General features: G+C 37.2%; 2 protein-coding genes across 2 annotated transcripts; both read left to right on the top strand.

Annotated features, from left to right (window-relative positions):
- Positions 1-401: 401 nt before the first annotated feature.
- Positions 402-5390, top strand: LOC103447660 (GDP-mannose transporter GONST2-like). The gene is made up of 10 exons (XM_070808346.1): positions 402-473; positions 2456-2589; positions 2938-3148; positions 3341-3480; positions 3792-3921; positions 4072-4169; positions 4294-4449; positions 4556-4672; positions 4758-4855; positions 4947-5390. The coding sequence occupies exons 1-10, from the start codon at positions 402-404 to the stop codon at positions 4988-4990; spliced, it is 1200 nt and encodes a 399-aa protein (XP_070664447.1). The 3' UTR covers positions 4991-5390.
- Positions 5391-6805: 1415 nt separating this feature from the next.
- Positions 6806-9216, top strand: LOC103447661 (transcription factor MYB119-like). Its single transcript, XM_008386850.3, has 3 exons — positions 6806-7329; positions 7621-7747; positions 8368-9216. The coding sequence occupies exons 1-3, from the start codon at positions 6812-6814 to the stop codon at positions 9214-9216; spliced, it is 1494 nt and encodes a 497-aa protein (XP_008385072.2). The 5' UTR covers positions 6806-6811.
- The last annotated feature ends 13593 nt before the right edge of the window (positions 9217-22809 follow it).

Below are 22809 nucleotides of genomic sequence, written 5' to 3'. Positions count from 1 at the left end.
TCCCTAGGATGATCCTTGAGCCTTTCTTGCGCAGCTTAGGTGGAAGGCGAATAAGGCCCCCCTAGGGCTGCATTCTTCCTTAATTACTTGTCGTGCATTTTATTTATTTATTTAATGCTAAGAAAATTATTAAACTCTATTTGGTATATGCTTTCCTACCTATAGTGTCAATTGGAGTAGTCTGTAATGGATTCTAAGCCTTTTTTGGGGTAAATTTTTGCTTATTAATATTCTGCATTATGAAAACTATCTGTTTTGTATTTTTTCCAATTTAATTATATTTTATCTTTCTTTTTGTACCATGCATAAACTGTTAGATTTAATTTTGTAACGTCATATAAAGTAGGGTATTTTAATTTGCACTCCACCAAACTATTTTGTTGGGAAGTATGAGAACATGCATGATACACGATGAACAATCTCGTGAGTTTGGTGCTAGTGCCCTTAGTGAGATCAAGCAACTGACATCGAAGGTTGGTGGCATTGGCGATGGAAACTTGAGAGAAGTGATCACGGAGGCAGTCCGAAGTAGCTTTTGACAAAGTTTTGTTGACAACGAGAGAGAGAATGGCCTCGGACATGGTAGAGGTGAGATAAATACAGACCAATTGGTCAGCCTGGAACCAAGTAACGAACAAAGGATTAGGTTTGGCCGGCCAAGTTTGGCGATGAGAGCGTTATCAGGCCATCAACGTACTCAACCATTTAAGGTAGTTGAAGTTAGTGAGCTTGAGAAAGTGGGCGACGTTGGCAACCGAAAAAGAAGGGTCGAAGGTGGAGGAAGCAACAACGACAGCAGCAGAAGCCATGGAGGAAATAAGAATCTTTAGGTTTTCAGGGAAGAGAGAATAAGGTTAGGGTTTTGAGTTATAGAGAAATCTAGACGAGTGATACCATGTAGAATTGGTAAATTGGATGATTGTACGGATGTAGAGGTTTACACTTGGATACGCATTCATGACTTGGCATATAAGAGATATATGTGGGAAAAGGATCGTCTCCCGATTCATTTTGTGGGGATCCTAGGTATCCCCACATCCTAGCCGTTCATTGTTTATTGTGCGGTCAGTTTTCGTCAGATATTATTTGTGTTTAATTTTAAATAAAAAAAAAGTCAAATGATTTCTGACCGCATGATACATAATGAATAGCTAAGATGTGGAGATCCCTAGGATCCCCACAAAGTGGATGCGGATGGAATCTGATTCCGAGCCTTTACAAGAAACCAAAGCCCAAATGACTAATAAATTAAACCTAGCCCAGTATGTAGAAAAATCCTAACCGATTTGCGTACTCTAAAAATGACATATGTACAACAAGTTAGCTAATATAGTAATGGTTGAACAAAGACATAATGATAACCTACAAATAACGATATCATAATCAAAGGGAGCGGGAGGTTTGAACTCAGAATACAATCAATTGAAAAGTAAGATCCTAACTATTAGAGCAATCCACCACTTGCATTGCATGTTGAAGATGCTCTAACGGTCTCCTCAAAACTCGGTGCCGTCGGACAGAAATGAAAATAAAAATTCTCATGGTGGGCTTGGTTGTGATAAAGATTTCATGCCTGATGGGCTTCGTTGACAAATCTCTTTCAATATCCTGAACTCTGCTCCAAACCCAGATCAATAAATAGTCCATAAGCCCCAAAATCCATCCATAATTTCCGCGCAAAAAGCAGACCGTTTGAAATTCCACGCGAAACCCAAAAGTGATTGCTTTCCAAATTCCGGATTCCGGCGTCCCTGATTCGATTCACAGAAGAGAAGAAGAAGCAGTACACCTTCATTGACCTTCTTCGTAATGTTCTACAGAGAGAGAGAGAGAGAGAGTCAGAGAGAGTCAGAGAGAGAGAGAGAGAGAGAGAGATAGAGAGAGTCAGAGAGAGAGAGAGAGAGAGAGAGAGAGAGAGAGAGAGAGGAGAGAGATGGAGGATGATGATTCGCATAAGGGTTTGACTTTGGGTGCATGTGGTAGTGTTCCTCATTCCCAAATATCATTCAATTTCTATGGCAGTCGCCTGGAATCTCGCCCTCCCACTCTGTTCCTTCCATTCTTAATGCTCCCTCTCTCTCTCTCTCTCTCTCTCTCTCTCTCTCTCTCTCTCTCTCTCTCTCCTTCTCCTTCTCAGACAGTACTGCCGCACTTGACTCAGATTTTCGTGCTCTAAAAAAAGATGAGTTTTCACGGATTCACGTTTTCTTCATGATTTTCGTTACCCAAGCGTTTGATATATCTCCCTTTTCTACTTTCACTTAAGCTATCCCGGTACCTTTGTCTCTGGTGTACATTTCCAGAGTTTGAAAGACTGAATAAAAAAAAGCTTGAAGGGTTTAATTGGTAAGAACATTTGTACCTTTAAGTATAAAAGATACGATTTTTAGCTTCAGGAAGTGAAAATTTGAGCTTATTTTGCAATTGGGTTGTTGATTTTTTTTTACCTTTGCAGGTGGGTGATTTGTCATCTGATTTCAAGTTGGATGCAGTGAGGGGCCATGATAGTGAGGACCCAGAAGTTGGCTCTATCAATGGAGGAGTCCATTTGATTCTTCCGGAACGAAGAGCTGTGACATTGACTGACAGGTAGACTCCTTAGTTACTCTTACTTTTTGTTGATCGAAGGCTTTGAATCTCCACAACAAATTTGTCTTTTGTTTTTGTTTTTGTACTTATTTAAGTTGAAGAAGTAACTTTGATGAACACTACGGATTTTTGTTAATGGTGGTCACGTTTATCCCATGAGTCGTCTTAGGTGGTCGCGTTTATCCCATGAGTCGTCTTAGAATAATGACAATTTCTGGCTGTTTTCATATGTTGATGTTGTGTTGTGGAATGAGCTGAGAATTTAGAATATGGTTGCTTTGTGGTTATATCGACACATTGTTAATTTGGCGCATTGTCCCCTTTTTTCGGGTACTTTCTTAAAAGCAGATTGTTTAGAGGGAGTCAAGGAGGGCACGGTGAGACTGTCTCTATTCCAATCAGTGGAGATGAAAAGCGTGAACATAGGTCAGCAAGGAAATCTGGACCACTGTTGTCTGGGACAGCTTATTGCATTTCTTCTTGTAGTATGATATTGCTGAACAAAGTTGTTCTGTCCGGTTACAACTTCAATGCAGGCGTATCATTGATGTTTTATCAAGTACGTATCGTAATGCCCTTCCAAACGACTTTCTTTTGAATAAGGACGAAACATGTACAAAGGTTTCGATTTTTCTAGGCCGATAATTGATCCCTCGTCACTAATTTGATGATCGTTTCTTTAATTCTTTGCAATTCCTTTAATTTAGCCAGTCATAGCAAAAACTTATTTCTTCTGTACGCTTCTCTGCAGAATTTGATAAGTACCATAATTGTTGTCCTCCTGGGTTTATCTGGAGTTGTTACAGTGGAAAAGCTGAATTGGAAACTGGTTAGGGTCTGGATCCCTGTCAATGTAATCTTCATTGGAATGCTTGTATCAGGCATGTATAGGTAAGTTGTAGGCCTACATATTTTGGGGCCTTTTATTTTCCTTTTAGTTTGGAGCTTACTGTTCTGACCTGCGGTAAATTGAACAACGACAACTTGTGAAGAGAATATTAATTATAACATCTAAATATACACTTCTCTTCATGTGATGACATATATGGTTCATTACTAAAATGTATTCTAACATATATGGATTATGGACTGCTTAATGTACTGTGGTTCATTTGATGCTACATAAAGTTTATTACTAAAGGATACTCTTAACATACGTACAAACCTTTGACGTACTGTATTTCATTTGTTTTTTCTTTCAGTTTGAAATATGTAAATATTGCAATGGTGACCATTCTGAAGAATGTGACAAATATTTTAACAGCGCTTGGAGAATTATATTTGTTCTGGAAACATCAGAATCAGAAAGTGTGGACTGCCATGTTTATGATGGTAATCAACTCTACACTTACCGTGTTGCAGGAAACTGCCAGCATTTTGATTCCCATATCATATTCATTGCTCTGTAGATGAAATATAATTACTTTTTTCTTCCCCCATAAATTTTTTGAAAGAGCACTATCTTTTCTGTATGTATTGCAGATTATCTCTTCTATCAGCAGTGGCATTACAGATATCTCCTTTGGCACAGTAGGTTACGCATGGCAGCTTTCAAATTGCGTACTAACAGCAAGCTACTCATTAAGTAGTAATTACTATATTTTGGATGCATGTAAATTATAGTTTGTTTGGGAGACCTATAACTTTATATGTGTATTACACAGATCATTTTATAATTTGTGCAAATATTATCTCTTTGTGACTGCTAACTCTACGGCGAGTCATGGATGAGGCAAAAAAGTACACAAGATCTGGATCCCTCAACGAAGTTTCAATGGTCTTGCTGAATAATTTGTTATCTCTACCTTTTGCTGCCTTCTTGATTGTTCTGTTTGATGAATGGGAATATATAATGAACGTGTAAGCGTATCTCCCTAATTCAAAGTTTGACATAACTTCATGCCCTTTTCTTTGTGGAAACATATTAACTTCAGTTCTACTTACTCTTTTGGTTTCGATATTGCAGAGATGTGATCAAATTGCCAATGTTTTGGGTTGTTGCAACAGCTAGTGGATTGCTTGGACTTGCCATCAGCTTCACCTCCATGTGGTTTTCACATCAAACTGGCCCAACCACTTATCGGTAATATCGATGTATACTTTAGCTCAACACGAAAACTTCTTGTGAGTATCTATACAGGAACTAAAGATACTCTTCTGCTTTGCAGTCTCGTTGGTTCCTTAAACAAGATTCCGATCTCGCGTGCTGGTTTAGTCCTGTTCAGGGTGCCCCTTAGCCTACTAAACCTCTTCAGTATACTATTTGGTAATCAACACAATCAACAATGAAGACATTGAAATACTAATGTGATTTTGTTGTGTTTTACTCTCATCTTAATAACTTTTGTTTGTCCCAGGTTTATTCGCCGGAATATTTTTTGCCAGGGCCAAAATGTCCTGATCCGGACCGCTCGTATTAGGATTGAAATGAAGGAACTGACTCGCGCTCAGATTGAAGAAACTGGCTGCACATAACAGTTTCTAGGCTTAAGTTCTTTTTGGTTTTGCTTTGTTTTTTTGGTGTGAAGTCTTTTCCTTTCTTGTTGAAGAAGGCAAAGATTTTATTCCTGCAAACATATAGCATCAATGAGTTACAGGAGTTGGAAATTGCAGCTCCATTTACACTTACTAATAGCCAAGAAAAATCACAAGCCGGTGAGCATACTTCCAATTTATTTTTCCAAATGTAATACTTGTAGCTAAAGTTTTGTTGATGAAGTATTAACATTCTTTTTTGGTTGAATGATCTTATCTACTTTAAGTCTTCTAAATCAAAATAGATACCTTTTGTTTATTAATAATTGTTTCTTTATAGATTTGAAGTCGGGATCTCCTCCAACAAAGCAGAAAATGAATGTCGCTAGACCAATTACCCTGAATAAAAAGATTCATTTCTTAAAAGATGGTATTACCTTAAGGAGACCTTTTAACGTTTGTTTTGCGGACGTAGCTGTATTGGCTAGAATCGGTGTGCTTCTCATCATGCACTCAAGTTCATGTTCCTTCTTCTTTCAGAGACCAGACTAGTTAAAGTTCAATATCGCTTTTGGACAAAAAATAATAATAATAAATTTAAACATTGCTAGCATAAAATTTAGATTTTAGGTAATCACTCATAGATATTAATTACCAATATTTCAATTTTTATAACTTCTTCATCTACTCCAGTAACGGAAATATGTCCAAAAGTTTTAAATCGATAAATTGAGCTTAATATTTTCTTTGAAATTTCTCGTGTCAAAATTCTCAACCCTACCTCTCTCTAAGTCAAATTCATCCATAAAAATAAGAAAATTTTCAGTGTGTCATGAACATGACCCGGTACAAATGTTATAATACAAGTAATTGAATACTTGAAGAAAAACAAATTCCAATCACTTATGTTATAAAATTTGGTGTATCAGGTCATATTCCTAGCACACTCAAAAAATCGCTCCACAAAAATAAACATCCAGGTGTCCAAAAAAAAAATTGAAACAAAATATATAAAATAAAATTATAATGAGGGAGATTAATATGAAAGAAAATGGAATATGTACAATTGGCTAAGCATTCATAAGCCCTAAACAAAGCAATAAAACTGGGGCTTAAAGTTTTGCCAGAATTCCTCTTCCTAATTAATTATAATTAATTCATAATTAACTCAGACAGTCAAAACATTTTTCAATCTTTTATGTCCCTCATTTTTTTATGGTATCAAATGGTCCAAAACACCCTCTCATTTCATTATGTGCCATTAGCTAAGAGTGTACATACGGGGGCAATTATGTCTTTCCGTCATTATGGGCGCCAAAGTGATTAACAGTTGGTAGCTGCCCAAATCATTACCTGAGGGTTAGTCCAAAATTTAAAAAATCTTGTAATAAAATGTATTTTTAATAATTGTGGATTTTATAACCAACGCGCTAATCTCTTCCAGCTCTTTCTACTTTCTACAAGAAGGGAAGCTCAGGAGTCACAGCCAAAGACATTTTGAACCGTTAGATGCATCTCCGCATCGACGGTCATTGTGACATGTGGCTCTTTACTAGGCTGAGTACATGCTAATTGTCAAGCACTCGTTTCAAGGTTGTTCCCTTCTGACTCTAAGAAGTAAGAACAAACTGAAAACAAGAAAAACCCCTTAAGAAAAGCTTACCAAAATTGAACCCTAAATTAATATCCTGAATTTCTTTCTTTCCTCTTGCATTTTCTCAGTCTTAATTTTCAAATATCTCTTTTCATGGAGGGAGGTAGAGGAGGAGGTGGTGGTGATGGCGATTATGGTGTTTATGGATTTACAAACAACACACAAGATCCTCCCCAGCATCACAATTTATGTAAAGCAGGTCCTCCATTGACAGCCATAGATAGGTTCTTGTGGGGAAGTCATCAAAGCCAAAACAATGCAAGCAACATAGATCATCAAAATGTGGTTTTCTCAAATGGGTTGAGTGGTTTTGCTTCTTTTGGCGGTGGTGGTGGTGCAATATTTGGCCATGAGGCAGCAGCTTCTTGGCCTAATAATTATAGTATCACTGATCATCTCCAAGAGCCAAGCTTTGTGGATGAACTTTTTCTTGAACAAGGAGAGGCCTTGATGATGAGTTGGGTTCAAGAGCAAAACCCTAATACCACAGGTGGTTTCGGAGAGGAAGGAAAAGTTTCTGAAAGAAGTTGTAAAGCGGTCGGAAAGAGATCTAAAAAAGGTTTAACTGCTGCTACTTTAATAAAGGGACAGTGGACTGCTGAAGAAGACAGGTAAGATTATATATAGATATATATATATATATAGATATATATATGTATATATATCTGTAACAAGAAACCTTGTGATGGTTCTCTTAATTTGCCCTTTTTTTTCTTAAAGCTTGTGGATTTTTTGTATTTCAGTGTCGATCGATCATCAAACAATGTTGCATGTAAAATTAATTGGGTTTTTTCTTATAGTTTATCGATTTTTCGAAGCCATCAAATAATATTTCAGGTAAACTTAAATAGGTTTTCTTATATCTTTTGTTTGGCTTTGTTTTCGTATGGTGAAATTTTCAGGAAGTTGATCAGGCTGGTGCAGCAATGTGGAGAGAGAAAATGGGCACAGGTTGCTGAGAAGTTGGTGGGTAGGGCTGGCAAGCAGTGTAGAGAAAGATGGCACAATCATTTGCGTCCTGATATCAAGGTGATTTGTTCTCAGATCTCCATAAACCAAGAACAAAAATTTGCTGCTTGGATACACTTTTAGATTTGTACAATTAATTAGCTACAAGTTAGAATTTCACCATGAAAAAGTATCCAAATTTTGCTATATTTTTGCCTGGATTGTGATCTATGGCAAAGATATAGCTAAAAGTCAAAGGCGCAAATTTAGATTGTGAAGGATCTATTTGTGGATCTCATAGATCTCCTCTCTTTCCGTTTGGGGATTCAAATTTCGTTGTCAAAACCCTAGTTCTACTTCTAGCTCAAGAACATTTAAGCATCTCATCTTCCTTTTAGAAGTAAACATTTTTGTAAATGTTTATTTTGCATAGGTTTTTTGTAATCAAATTTCATTTTTAAAATATTAATTAGAGTTCGCAAGTGAAGGATTGTGTTGGTGGATAGGGTGTTCATCTCCATCCCATCGAACCCTCCTCCCTCCCTTTTGTCGCTTACATAGATTTATAGGGTGTTGATAAAAATGAAAATGTTTTATAAGGTTAATTATTTGGATTAAAAATAAGAATTCATTGGCTTTTCTCTTGTAGTACATAATTTTATGTTCCATATTTTTTTTCTTGGTGAAATTTTATTTTTCAGAAAGATGGCTGGACTGAAGAGGAAGAGAGGGTACTTGTTGATGCTCATGCTAAAGTTGGAAACCGTTGGGCAGAGATTGCGAAACGCATTCCTGGAAGAACCGAAAACGCCATTAAAAACCATTGGAATGCAACAAAAAGGAGGCAGACTTCAAAGAGAAAGAACAAGCAACCTGAAGGCAACAATGGAAACCACAAAAACAAGCCTCATTCTTCCATTCTCCAAAACTACATCAGAAGCAAGAATCTCATGAACAACTCCTCCAATATTTCCAATGTTTCCACTAGTACCCCTACTAGCTCTTCCACTCTCTCTCAAAATGATCCATCAAAAACCCACCTCAACACTTTGGTCACAGAGCCATCTGATCAGTCCACTACTAGCAACTGTTTTGGCTCTCCACTGAATTTGGCTGACTCTTTTTATGATGAACTTGTTTTTATGCAAAATTTCTTCACCAACAACCCTCACAATCTCAATCATCCTCAACAGCCTTCCAATTCCACTGACAACAATGTTGAACTAATTGTTAGTCCAATGGAACCCTCACAAAATCCAAACATGTACGATTTTGCTACTACCTCCACAACTAGTAGCCCCAGTCCTACTACTACCACCCCTCTGTATTCTGACCTTTACCTCTCATACCTCTTAAATGGAGCTGACAATTCATCATCTTATAATTCAAATTATCATCCTCCTCACTTAGGGTTTTACAACACAAACATGGAATATTTGGCGTCACAGGATCATCATCTTCAAGCTGCAGCTTCTTCGAACGAAAGGAGAGAGATGGATTTGGTAGAGATGGTGTCTGCTTCTCAATGTACCCAAGGAACCAGCTTCTGATCTTTAACCTAGTACTTCGTTCTACCTTTAAAGAACTACAAGGAACTAATAAGTAATGGGTCACCTTAGAAATTTGTGTAACCTAAGTTGTCCTTTTTCTTTCTTTTTTGTTGTCTGGATTTGAAATTCCCAATATGGTGTTGGTTGGCTTAGTTGCTTGTGGGAGTGTAACTGAACAAATGGTATGTGTGGGCTTTCGTTTTGTATATATAGCAGCTGAACTATCAAGTTTCTTTTCAGTTTTATTTGTGTCTTTTTCTTTGCTTTTCCTAACCGCCTCTGATTGATTACGTACGAGTTTTATAGATTTGAGAGTTTGGGTCGGTGGACGTGAAAGAGAGTTAGAGTGGAATGGTTTTGCCCACAATTCCATCTCCATGCATTGCATACGTCCAACTCCTCTCTCTCCCCTCATTTTCCCCCTCCTCCCTTCCCCCTTCGTCCTCTCTCTCTCTCTCTCTCTCTCTCTCTCTCTCTCTCTCTCTCTCTCTCTCTCTCTCTCCTTTTTCACGCAAGCCGTCCACCAATCATCAACGACTGTCAAATTAAACCTCCAGAATCCTCTTCACGTCCTCTTTCCAACCCCCAAGTTAGTTTCTACAAATTCGTAGCCAATTTAGTCAATTTTAGATCTAAGAAGCGGTGGCCGCAGATTTTCCGACAAATGTTTGGCCAAACCTGCCTGAATCGGACCTCGACCCAAGAGGTAAAAATGATCCTTTCCTTGTGGGTTGTCCTCCACTGTAAGTTGTTTTCCAAAATAAAAACTTTTAGTTTTGGGGTTGATTCTAGATTTCGAATTTTAAATCCATTTTATGTATGCATGTCAAAGATTGGGACGAGGAAGGTGGATCAAGTTTGTTTCCAACCTAGGCCGAGAAGAATTAGACCCACCCACGTATGGATTTTTTTTTTTTATGTATATCAAAAATTGGATTTTCTTTTTGCTTAAATTCATCCTAGTGTTACAAGTAGCTTCTGAAAGTTTATGGAAGAGCTTATGAAAAGATTCACATCCGTTTTACTCGTTTAAACTTGAAGTAGTTAATTGTCTTTTTTCTTTTGGGGCTCCTGGTTCCACTTTATTGTCCTGGAATGCATGATGGTAGTTGATGAATGTGTTGTGCATGTGGGTAACCTGTAAATTCCAAGTGTTCATAAATAGTACAAATATATTCTATTTGCCATCAAGCTAAGAATGCCCCTCATAATAACTTATAAGTAAATATTTGTGTCTGATTTGTGGTTCTCATAAAATTATACAAAATTTACAATATTGTATGTTTACATGCAATTTCTCTATGTGCATGAACACTTATGTGGAGGGGGTGGGTCAGGTTTGGGAAGATCGGTGGATGTAGAGTCTGAATCGGAAATCGCGTTGGTAAAATCAGGTAATCTTTTTTCTAAGATTTTTCAATTTAAATGTGTTTTGGTTTCTAGGTAGTACTTTGTTTTAGTATTTCTTGTTTCGAATTCATGATCGTTGACTGGTGTTCATGTGATAATTAAATTATGTAAATCTTCGTTTCTTGACTGTTTTTAACTGGGTTTCTTTTGGGGGAGTTTCAATTTGACTATAGAAGATATTCCCTAATTTTTTTGCTCAGATCTAACTCTGATTTAGGTAATTTACATTAGGTTTCTTTTGGGGAAGTTTCAATTTGACTATAGGATAACGTCATTATCATTGAATGTGAAAATTTGTCAATGTCTTACAGTTAATTGCGATGCCCATGACAAGATGTGCATTTTTTTTCCATTAGACTTATGTGTTCTGTCAATTAAACTTCAAACCAACTACTAATTATCTCCTCCTAAGGTCCTAAAATTCGTGTTTGTTATATGTTGTAGGAAATGACCTATTTTGAGATTATTTATTTTTTGCATCTTTCTTTTATTCTACATTCAAAAGAGGTAGAGTCGCATTATTGGGATTGTGGATTGCTTTTTTCATGTGTTAATCTGTGTGAAGATTGATTGCCATGCATGAAGAAATTAAAAATGTTACTAAAGTGTCTGGCAAAAGTCATTATGTTTCAATCACAAACGAGTGCATGTATACATAGCATAATTACACCAATTAATTTGTGGGAGGAAGGATATATAGCATCTGATCAGGTAAAGAAAAGGAATCATGATTTAAAATTTTGGAAGCCATTACATACTCATTCTTGATGCTCTGTGTAAATGATGTCACCTTCATTTCCAAGAGCTTCTTGGTAGTCTAAATTTATAGTTCATTTTTTCAGCGATATCCAATGTGATAATGTATTTTACTGCTTGATATATTTCTTACTCATGGTCATTTTTTTGAAGCTATCAGAGCAGGGGATATCAATACTATATTATCTGTGGTGGTTGAAGGTTGTTTGGCGTCCGACGAATTCAAATGGTATTAGGAATTATTGGTTTCATTATTTGTGTGAATCAGTTTGTAGAACTAAATCATAAAAGCTTGTTTTTGCCCTACTCATAGTTTAATTGCCTGAACTACAAGATATTGATATTTTGGTGGATCGATTGGATGGTATCTTTAGAAGATATACAAATGCTTTTATCAATCTCTGCAAGGAGAAATGGCTTGAGGGGTTTGCTGTTTTGCATTACAGTTATATACTATGTCTTCTTGGAATTGTATATAAGATGCACTTTTTTCTTTAATTATTCTTACTAAAGACTAAAGAGTATCGGCTTTTGTTTGTGTGTTTTTCTTGTTACCAGAGATTTGGAAGTACCAGCGAGTTGGCCTTCCTATTTGGACGTTCCACGCTTTGAAGATTTAAGTATCACCGACAAGCTGGCCTTCCTATTTTAGACCAATTTTGTTTTGAATTCGACTATATATGTTATGGCTTCTGATGAGGTGCAAGGCTTGCTGGGGAAAATGCATCTGTCCAAAAATATGTGCTTTCAAGTTTTATTGTATTAGAGATAAAATATGTAACATTACATTATGTTTGTGAGATTGGGAATGTGTTGTAGGCCTTTTCATTTTAAGAAAATTAAAAAATTTCATTTCCTCAATTTTTTTAATATTTAATTCATGTTGGCACAATTACAATATGAAGTGCCAACGTTTCTGGAAAAGGTTGTCTAACAAGTTGTCAGAAACGAGGCACAAATAGTGGTCTATTTGTGCCTGCCTCTTTGAGCACAAAACATCATATTGTGTGCTATCAGCAATGGTGACGCTCATAGAGGGCACATACACAAAGATAGTAGTTGCACTGTTGCTATTGGTCTATGAGCACAATTGTTGGTGCTTTTTGACCTCAAATGGCACAAATAATTTATAGTGCGCAGTAGCCATTTTTATTGTAGTGTCACTTTAAATGGAAATTAAGATGAAAGAAAAGTGAGAAGAATATTTTTGTTTTGTTTTAGTTTTGATAAGGTATGTCATGTGGATTTATAATTTTACATATGTTTGTTAGCAATTTTAGTAAAATTTTCAATTTTTCAGCATTTTATGAAATCATTCACGCGTAAGCAGAGTTAGAAATTCGAGTAAGAGGTGGAACCTAACAAAACTTGTCAGGCTGGGGTAACTTGAGCTCTTTTATTAGTGACAATCAATCTAATTTGTAAAATTTCCTACTTCGGTTTCCTTTTCTCTTCTTTGTGCTTCATGTTTTGATCAATAAGATAATTCAACACTTCTTCATACAAATAAGTATATACAATTCAAAATGGATTCGGACATGATAGTGAAAAACAAAAAAGAAAAAAATAAGGAGGTAATTCACTTCAAACTTGATGGGGTAAATATAATTTATCCAGTTATGTATTATTTGTAAAAACTTAATATAGCAAAAATAAAAATAAAAATGTAAGCAATGGCGGAGCCAAGTTAAGGGCTGCCCTGGGCTGTAGCCCAAGTAGCTTGTGGTGAAAAATAAAATTTTACATGTAATTTTGATTGATTTTCGAATGTAGCTCACCATATATTTAGTCGCTAATTCGAATTATCTAGGTTTAACTATATAAAATTATATAATACAGTTTGCAAACCATCTCTTTTTCTTACATTATTTTTCTCATCGCTTATTGTACATGTACAAATTTGGATTTGTTTAATTTTAACATGTTTTTGGCTCACATCGTGAAATTTTTTAAGCTAGCTGATACTATGAGAAATAGGGTATCAAGTTTCTATATTTAAAAAGATTTAAAATTTTAAACTAGCCCATCCGGTAAAAAATTCCAAACTCCGCTATAGAATGTAAGAAAGGGAACGTGCATGGACATGTGCAGGCATGCATTGGCTCCGACCCTGCGCGTAAAAGTATTAAAAACATGAGAAAGGAAACGTGCATGAGATGCGCAGGCATTCACTGGCTCCGTCGCGCCACGTAAAATTCTTAAAAACCTGAGAAAAGAACGTGCATAGGCATGCACGAGCATGCATTGGTTCCGCCCCTACGGGTAAAAATATTAAAAACATGAGAAAGGAAACGTGCATGGGTATGTGCGGGTATTTCACTGGCTCCGCCCCCTCCGCGTAAAAGTATCAAAAACGTGAGAAAAGAAACGTGCATAGGCATGCACGAGCATGCATTGGCTCCGTCCTTGCGCGCAAAAGTATTACCTATAAGTGTCGTTTCACATCAATTGGTTGATTAGGCTCTTTCAAGTGAAATGGCAGCAAAACGGCCAAAATAATATCACTACGCAAATAATTACAAAAAAAAATTGTTATTTATGTTTATACCATACTTAGAGCATCCGTATTTAGATCTCGTACAAATATTTGGGGGACTTAAATGTAATTATGTAATAAAGGAATGGGCAAATATGTAATAAGTGAGGAGCCCTTATTCTATAAAAGGACTCCTCACCCTCACAATTAGGGGAAGCCAATTTCTTAGGCCATGGAAGGGCTCTCTCACCCTCAGAAGCTCTCTCCATCTCTCTCCCTGGCAAACAAAGTAATACATAATCAGTGTGGACGTAGCTCAAACCTTAGGGTGAACCACGATACATCTTGTGTTATTTACATTTCTTGCAGATTCACAGTCGGATTTACGTTGTTCCAAGACCTCCGGTTTTGTGCATCAACAATTTACATTCTGGAAAAGTCATCATGCACTCTAAATTTATAACGAGAACATTTGTCTATGCAAAATAACAATTTTGAAGTGTCAATAACATCATTCATAATTAACAGCTTTTGGATATTAGACCATGATTCTAAACAGATGATCAAAATCACAAGACTTGACTTATAGGAAAAGCCATATTTTTTTGGTTTTTCGGTTTTTTGGTTTTACCATGTTTTCTTCCTCAGAGGTCGCACTTGGTGCGATGGCAAGTGCCTTCACCCATGAGCGGTAGGTCTCGGGTTCGAGACTTGGGAGCAGCCTCTCCATAAATGGAGGTAAGGCTAGCCGACATTCACCTCTCCCAGACCCTGCGTAAAGCGAGAGCCTTGTGCACTGGGTACGACCATGTTTTCTTCCTCATTTATCCATATTCAGTATCATCTAGAGTAAGGCTATTGGGCCAGCAATGGAGTAACTCAATAGTCAATAGAAACTTGTCAAAATAATAATAACAATAATTTAAACTACATATCAATAAAACCCCCTTTGTTAACCAAAAGAGGATGAAAAGTCAATTTAATTTTATTCCACAAAATAAAATTATGGGCAGTAAAGTAAATTCACACAAACTAAATGTTATAGTTTTTTTTCAATGCCTCATCAAAAGATGACCTTAACATCCTCTAATTTAAAAAATAAAAATAAAAATTTCTCTCCCTAATTCCATGTTCCTCCTTTTCTCCCTCTCGATCTCCTTCCCATTTTAAAACTAAAATAAAAAATATTTTCACGTACAAAGTGTGGGGTATATGCTAGTAGTAATAATAATAACAAACGAGCTTGACATAGTTGAGCTAGAAACGAACATTATTAGGCCTAAGATTGAGCTCAGTTATATAGAGAGAATTTGTAAATGATGATCACACCGTCACGTAATTTTATTAATTTACTTCTTACAATATAAATAAATGACACAATTAATTTTTATAAATAAATTTACGTGTTATAAAAGGACAAATTGACATTACCATGTGGTAGTGTGTGACATGTGAGTGGGAAACTTCTCACATGGTCATGCTTGGGGACTCGTAGGCCTTGCCAAATGGCTTGCAGCCTATAAAATGCAAATTTGAATCCACCCGTCCTCCAACATATTTTCGTTTTTATTGAACATATGTGGTTTAAATTTTGATTAAGGCGCTTTGATTTTCTCACGCATCAGCATTTTTAAGTTTAATTTACATGAGCTTAGATATGTTTGTGGTACGCCAGCCATGAGTTTGGGTAGGTTTCTTTGTTTGCATTTATAGATTAAAGAGGATGAAATAGAAGACTAGTACACTACGCATGATGACTAGCTATCTTTGATAGAAACTAAAATTTTCACCTTTGTTGAAAAAAGCCTTCTATCCAAATTCTTCTTGGCTCTCCAGAAGTCTCAGAGCAAGACCTCTAAAGTCATCAAACCAAGCTTCCTTGAAGACATGAGGATGAGGATTTTGTGCTGCCAAGTGCCAAGATATCCTCTAGGTGGCTAGCCTCGAGTGTTGAAAAGGTTTGTGCTGTCAGATTGAGTCGGGATTGGGTTTAACTAGAATGACAATGGGTCTAGGCTGTGCGGTGATATAGCTTTCGGATGTTCGGAGGATGTGAAGCGGCGACATGATTTTATCTTTTTATTTTTTTTCTATCTAATAATTTTTAAAAACTGTCTTGGAGTCTGGTTTTGATTTATCTTTTTAAGAGAGTTTGCTAGTTTGATTGCTCTCTATAAGAGAGTTGCTTGATTTTAATTTTCGTTTTGCTGTGCTATCTTTTTTGGAACTATTTGTGAAGGGTGAAGCTGTTTGATTTACTGGATTTATTTCACTAGGTATTCTGTGATCGTAGTGGTGATTAGGTGATATGATCGACCCATGGGCATTGTACTCTCTGTCACAATATATGATTTGAGATTTTGTTTTCACATGATCTCTGTGTAACACGAGGTTTACCGATTTTATTGATTTGTGCAAGCTAGCGGTTCCTGATAAGCTTGGATGAATGCTTGAAGTCTACTCATTGTTTTGCAATTAGTGATACTTTATTGTAATATTTTTAGATCTACTTTGCAAAGACTCTTTGAGGGCCGATTTATTCAATATTTGTAATGTCTTTTGTTCAATGAAAGAAATATCGCACTTTGCATTCTTAGAACATATCAACAAATCAGCTAAGTTATCCTTTTTCGCTTTCACGATTTTCATCTTTGTTTCGTTTTGCTTTTTGTTGTTGTTGGTTCCCATTTCATTTTTTTGAGAAAAATATATCTCGTTTTTTCTTGCTCTTCTTTTAAATCCTGGTCTTGTTTCAATTGTATTCTCCCAACTCACTACGGCATGCATGCCTATTTTCGGCCTATTTAGGGGCTTTTTTGGTTTCTTCTTTTCATATTTCGTCATATGCATAACTTAAGGTAAAAGTCCAATGAGTCAAAGTTGAATAGGTCTAGAAACCCGAAACCACCTTTAAGACGCTTTTGACTGACCCAACTAACTATGGCATCCCAAACTCAAGTTTATTGATTTATAAGTTACGCCTAATAGTATGACATTACTAATATGACTTTGGAGTGAAAAATATTACAATATATATTGAGTTATCTCAATTTTTATATAGGTAGGAATCTTACACTTTTTTTTTAGAACAAACGATATTAGGGGGAAGGAGTAGACTAAACCTCGCAATATACTATCATTAATAATATGGTTCAAATTCGCCATTGACGAGAATCAAACCTAAGAACTCCCACTCACAAGTTAAGAAGAATACTACTAGACCGTAATACTAATTGGTTACACTAATTTTAATTGAAGCTTACATTCCTATTACACATGCTACAATCACGAAGATGATTCCGGATTAACTAAGGATAATCTAACACTACCCAAGCTAAAGAACCTATTGATTTGAATTGTATTACAATACGGTATATCTCTAACTCATTGATTTTGATCACGTTATAAGAAGTCCTTACAGTGAAATTCTAAAGTCTATGATTTGTGATGGTGGTGAAAGTCTGCACAACAGAAACCGCTTTCCGAGAGTGGCTCTCGAGTGTTGGATTTAGGATAAAAATTAAACATTCAAGCATTTAAAGAACATGAACTGTAAAAAGAGAGTAAACAAAGACATGGTGCAAGTTCACCCGTTTTAGGAAGGTAAAGGCAAAGTAAAGGTAATGAAGTTGTTTTTACTATTCAATCTAAATAGTAATTGTCCTTGTGCAAACCTACCCGTTTGTGAAGGGCAAGGGTAAGGGCACTGTTCACGAATATTTTTTAAATTTTAATGCTTTGTAAGTTTGTTCCATAAAAATAAAATGATTGTCTAATTTATTTCAAATACAAAGAAAATTTGTAGCATTACAACTTGCCAAATATATTAAAATAAATACTGAGTTGTCGTGTAGTGTGTGGAATGCAGAAGATAGTTGGTAACCGTTATAATAATCTTAGCTGTTCAATTTCAAATTTTTTATGATAGATGCCCCAGATTGCACCACTTGTCAGCGACAATAAAATTTGCAAATTTTTTTTACCATTAGAAATCCACTGGCTCAACTTGGAGGAAAAACGAGTCATTGGGTCGATTCCAACTGCCAGTGGGTGGAAGCCCAATGATCAATTGCAAAGGCAGTCCAACGAGCACAAGCCCTTGGTCCAATTGCCCTTCCCTTTTGGGACTGCTGGACCTGGATTTTTTGGCCCAAAGACAGTTTAACCCAATTGTAATGGCTAACTTTGAGAATGCTGGTCTTGCTCTTACAATGCAAAGGAAATGACTCTCTCAAGAAGAACAAACTCTAGTGCTGTCGGGCAACCGTATTCAATGCTATCGAACTGCATTCAGTGAACTACCATTGAAATGATCGACATATTTTTCCGATCATATTCAAACACATCGGCCAAAAATTACAGAAATCATAATATATATGATCAGAATATCTTTCTCGATCCCGACGAATACCTTGAGTTACTTCCTTGATCATGCATGATATATAGTATTACGAAAGATCAACAATATAATCATAAAAGTAACTATAGTACCTCAAATTTAAAGACTAATTTGCGTTAGTAATGTAAGTTGTAACTAAGAGTTCTAGATTGACACAATTCCCTCCAAAACCCATATGATTGGTAACCGGCGAATGAGAGTCTGACAGATGAGAGATTTTTCAGTGTTTCAGAAACGCGGTCTAGTACAACAAGTGCCATAATGCAAGTGGTTCAATACTTAAAAAAAATAAAAAATTCTAGCACTTGTATTATGATATTTGGTATACCGGAATGTTGTGTTTGTTTAACTAAACACCACCTCCCATTTCACGTGATGTACCGTCATTTTCTGCTTGGACGTCTAAACTTAATCCCAACAATGGTGGAGGCAATAACAAGGCTAGGGTGGGCTCTAGCATAGGGAGAGTTTTAATTGTTTGGGCTTAAAAATACTAATAGTTTAGACTATTTTATTATTTTTAATTATTATAACTCACCCTGTTGATGCACAAAACCGGAGGGGTCTTGGAACAACGTAAATCCAACTGTGAATCTGCAAGAAAGTAAATAACACAAGATGTATCGTGGTTCACCCCAATGTTTGGGCTACGTCCACACTGATTATTGTATTTCTCTGAGATGTTGAAGAGGATAGAGAGAGCTTCTCTGTGAGGGTGACAGCTCTGAATCTCAGAGTATGAGAGGCTTTGAGAGGGTGAGGGGTCAGGCCTAAGAATTGGCCTCCCTTAATGAGGAGGGTGATGAGTCCTTTTATAGAATAAGGGCTCATCACTTATTACATATTTGCCCCTTCTTTTATTACATAATTACATTTGAGTCCCTTGAGTATTTATACGAGATCTAAATACGGAGGCCCTAAGTATTGTACAAACAGTAGTCCCCCAAGTCTTCAGTCAAGAGAGTCTTTTGGCTGGAGACTTGAAATTCAGTCCATGTGTGGGCCGAAGTAACTAGATGTTGTCTTGAACTGATATTTGATATGAGGCGGTGCTCAATGTGAAATGATGCTCAACTAGAAGTAGCACATGTTGCGAGGCTGCTCGGTTTGTGGCTTATGTTGCCTTGGTTGGCTCGGCTTGTGGCGTTTGAAGGTGAGGGAGTCCCTTTTATAGAATAAGGGATCGCTCCTCAATGCATAAATATGGGTTAGAGTTGATGCTCGCGGTGAGGCAGTTGCTCAGTAGGTGGCAATGCTCTCTAATGATGGTGAGGGAGTCTCTTTTATAGAATAAAGGCTCGCTCCTCAATACATAAATAATTGGCTATAGTTGATGCTCTCTAATGATGGTAAGGGAGTCCTTTTTATAGAATAAGGGTTCGCTCCTCAATACATGAATAATAGACTATAGTTGATGCTCTCTAATGATGGTGAGGGAGTCATTTTTATAAAATAAGGGATCGCTCCTCAATACATAAATAATGGGCTAGAGTCCCCCAAGTATTTTTCATGATGCCCAGCTGAGGCCCAATATATGGTACATAATGTAGTCCCCCAAGTCTTCGGTCAATATAGTCTGTTGGCTGGAAACTTTAAATTGAATCCATGTATGGGCTGAAGTGGCGGTTGTTCGGAGGCGATATTTGTATACCCTACACTGAAGCTTTGTAGGTGAAGCTTTGCAAGTGAAGCTTTGAGGCTAGAGCTCTGTAAATGAAGCTTTTGAAGCTGAAGCTTTTGTAAATGAAGCTTTTGAAGTTAGAGCTTTTGTAAATGAAGCTTTTGAAACTAGAGCTCTGTAAATGAAGCTTTCGAAGCTAGAGCTTTTGTAAATGAAGCTTTTGAAGCTAAAGCTCTGTAAATGAAGCTTTCAAAGCTAGATTGACATGAATGATGCTCATGAATGTTTATGTTGATTGACATGAGTGATGCTCATGGATGTTGACATGAGTGATGCTTATGAATGTTAACATGAGTGATACTCATGAATGTTTATGTATGATTGACATGAGTGATGCTCATGAATGCTCATGTATAATTTTGGAGTACTAGACGTACTTTTGATCACCTAGTTGGTGATAATAGCGGCAGGCTGCCGAATAATTTTGGGAGTACTAGGCGTACTTTTGATCACCTAGTTGGTGATAATAGCGGTAGGGTGCTGAATAATTTTGGAAGTACTGGGATACTTTTGATCACTTGGTTGGTGATAATAGGGGCAGGTTGCCGAATAATTTTTTGTAGCACTGGACATACTTTTGATCACCTGGTTGGTGATAATAAAGGGTCTGGCTCTTTTAGGCATATGGGTCTTCGCCCTCCACATAACATTGCGGCCCATTATTTTGGGCTTGTGGTTTTTTTTATATTATTTTTTATTTTTTATTTTTTTATTACTCTCTGATAGAGTTTATACAGATATTTCCGAAAGATAAGAAAAATATCACATCATTCAAAAACAAGAAAAGTAAATCACATCATTCTGGTGGGGTGTATATTCCTTGCTTTTGCTTTTCTCTTTTCCACCGCACCTTTCTTTTGCTTTTGTGTTTTCTCTGCAACTTTGAAGCTTGCCTCGCTTGAACCAACGAATATGACTCATTGGTGACAGCTTGCACCTCCCTCTTTTGCTTTTGTTGTTATCTTTTCCACCGCACCTCTCTCTTTTACTGCATTTATTATTCTGTTGCTGAGGTCCAAGTGCATTAGCCCTGAGAGGCTCTATTTTTAGTGAAAATGAATTCTATGAGAAAAGTAAAGTTCTTTATTTTGCTTTACTTTGCAGATGGCAGACAAAAGTAAAGTAAAGTTCTCTTTACTTTACTTTACTTTGCAGATTCCAGATGACGGAGGCATGGACTTGTCTTTCTTCTCTTTTCCTCTTTACACATAGTCCTGAAGGATGCAGTGTGGAATGTGGTCAGGTTCTAAGAGACGTTTTTCCCACCACTGATTACGGTTTTGCCTTTTCATTACCGATGAACATCAAGTTGGTCTTATTTATTCCTCTCCACCTTCAAATTATTCTCTTCATACCTTCTTGCCCTAACGTAAATAATTGTCGGACGAGAACTATACTCTGGCGCCTTTTTTATCCATTCGGCAATTGTCTTTCACTAGGAGCATTACCGCCTCTAAGCCCAGGTAGCAAATCATCGAAGTCGGGCATGCCTTTCTCCAGTTTATCCGATCTTCTAGAGCCTGAGCTTTTCAATTGGGGCTCGACCTTGCCAAACCTTTTGCAGCTGTGCTCTTCAGCCCCGGAACGCCAATGAAAATGTCGTCGTCGTAAACGGGTTTATCATAAACGGACCCCGAATTCGTCGACGATGACTTTGGAACCGAATGAGCAGATCCACCAAACATTGAATCGAAGTTGAAAACATAAGAAGATCAAGACCCAGAAGTTGATATGAGCAAAAAGGATATAGGTTTTGAAATCGAGGCCGATGTGGCGGAGGACAAGGGGCTAAGGCACGCCATGAAAGACGCTTGGGTTGTACTCTTGGACGACGTCGCGAGGATTTTCCCGGAAATTTGAAATGTGCACATTTTGCAGTTTATGATGGGCATGGAGGTCGATTGGCTGCGGAGAGAAGCATAACCTCAGCTACATGTACCATAGTTGTATTTCTCAGGCGGCCACCAATCAAGAGTTGCACAAATAAAATCATCGTCGATTTTGGCAATGGTGTCTCTGCCATTGATGCGGACTATACCTTCCACACTTCCTCCTCCAAACCCCACATTTGAATTTACAGTACAAACCAAGAAACTAAAAGAAACCTAGAAAATGAATCCCATTTGCAAGATATCAGAACCCATCTGCAACAAGATCTCTCTCTCTGTCTCTATGTTTTTCATTCTCTAGCTCTCGACGGTGGGATTGCCACGACTGTCGAAGATCTGCCTAGTCTTGACGCTCTAGATCGTCGCCATGGATGGATGTAGAGAGAGATAAATTTGAGGGTGGTTTTCTTGTTGTTTCAGTTGCAGAGAGATGCAATCGGAGATTCCATGGCTTCATTTATGGCAACCTTTCCGCCCACTGCTTCTCTCTTTCCATGAAGCATATAGCGCGATGAACGAGACGAACTGTGGCGAAGCTGTTTTTCTTGTTTTTTGTGTGATTGAAATATGCAGAGTAGATTGCCCCCAAAGTAAAAGAAGGCAGACACGGAATAGGTTTCTTTTTCGTTTATGGGTTTTTGTAGATTTTACAGATTCACGGTGGAGGTGAAAAATTGAAAGAGAACCGACATAGTTTTTCGTGTCGATTCCCACAGACGGCGCCATATGTTGATACACAAAACCAGAGGGGTTTTGGAACAACGTAAATCCGCCCGTGAATCTGCAAGAAAGTAAATAACACAAAATGTATCGTGGTTCACCACAATGTTTGGGCTACATCCACACTGATATTGTATTTCTCTAATTGTATGTATGGATTACAAGGGTGAGGGGGAGTCTCCCAGAGAAAGAGAGAGTTTGAGAGGGCTCTCTGTTTGTGAGCATGAGAGCTTGAGAGAGATGAGCTTTGTGAGGGTGAGAG

The sequence above is a fragment of the Malus domestica genome, chromosome 11, assembly GCF_042453785.1.
Source record: "Malus domestica chromosome 11, GDT2T_hap1".
In the NCBI taxonomy this organism is placed as follows: domain Eukaryota; kingdom Viridiplantae; phylum Streptophyta; class Magnoliopsida; order Rosales; family Rosaceae; genus Malus; species Malus domestica.
The sequence above is the reverse complement of the archived record's forward strand: the minus strand, read 5'-3'. Positions and strand labels throughout refer to the sequence as shown.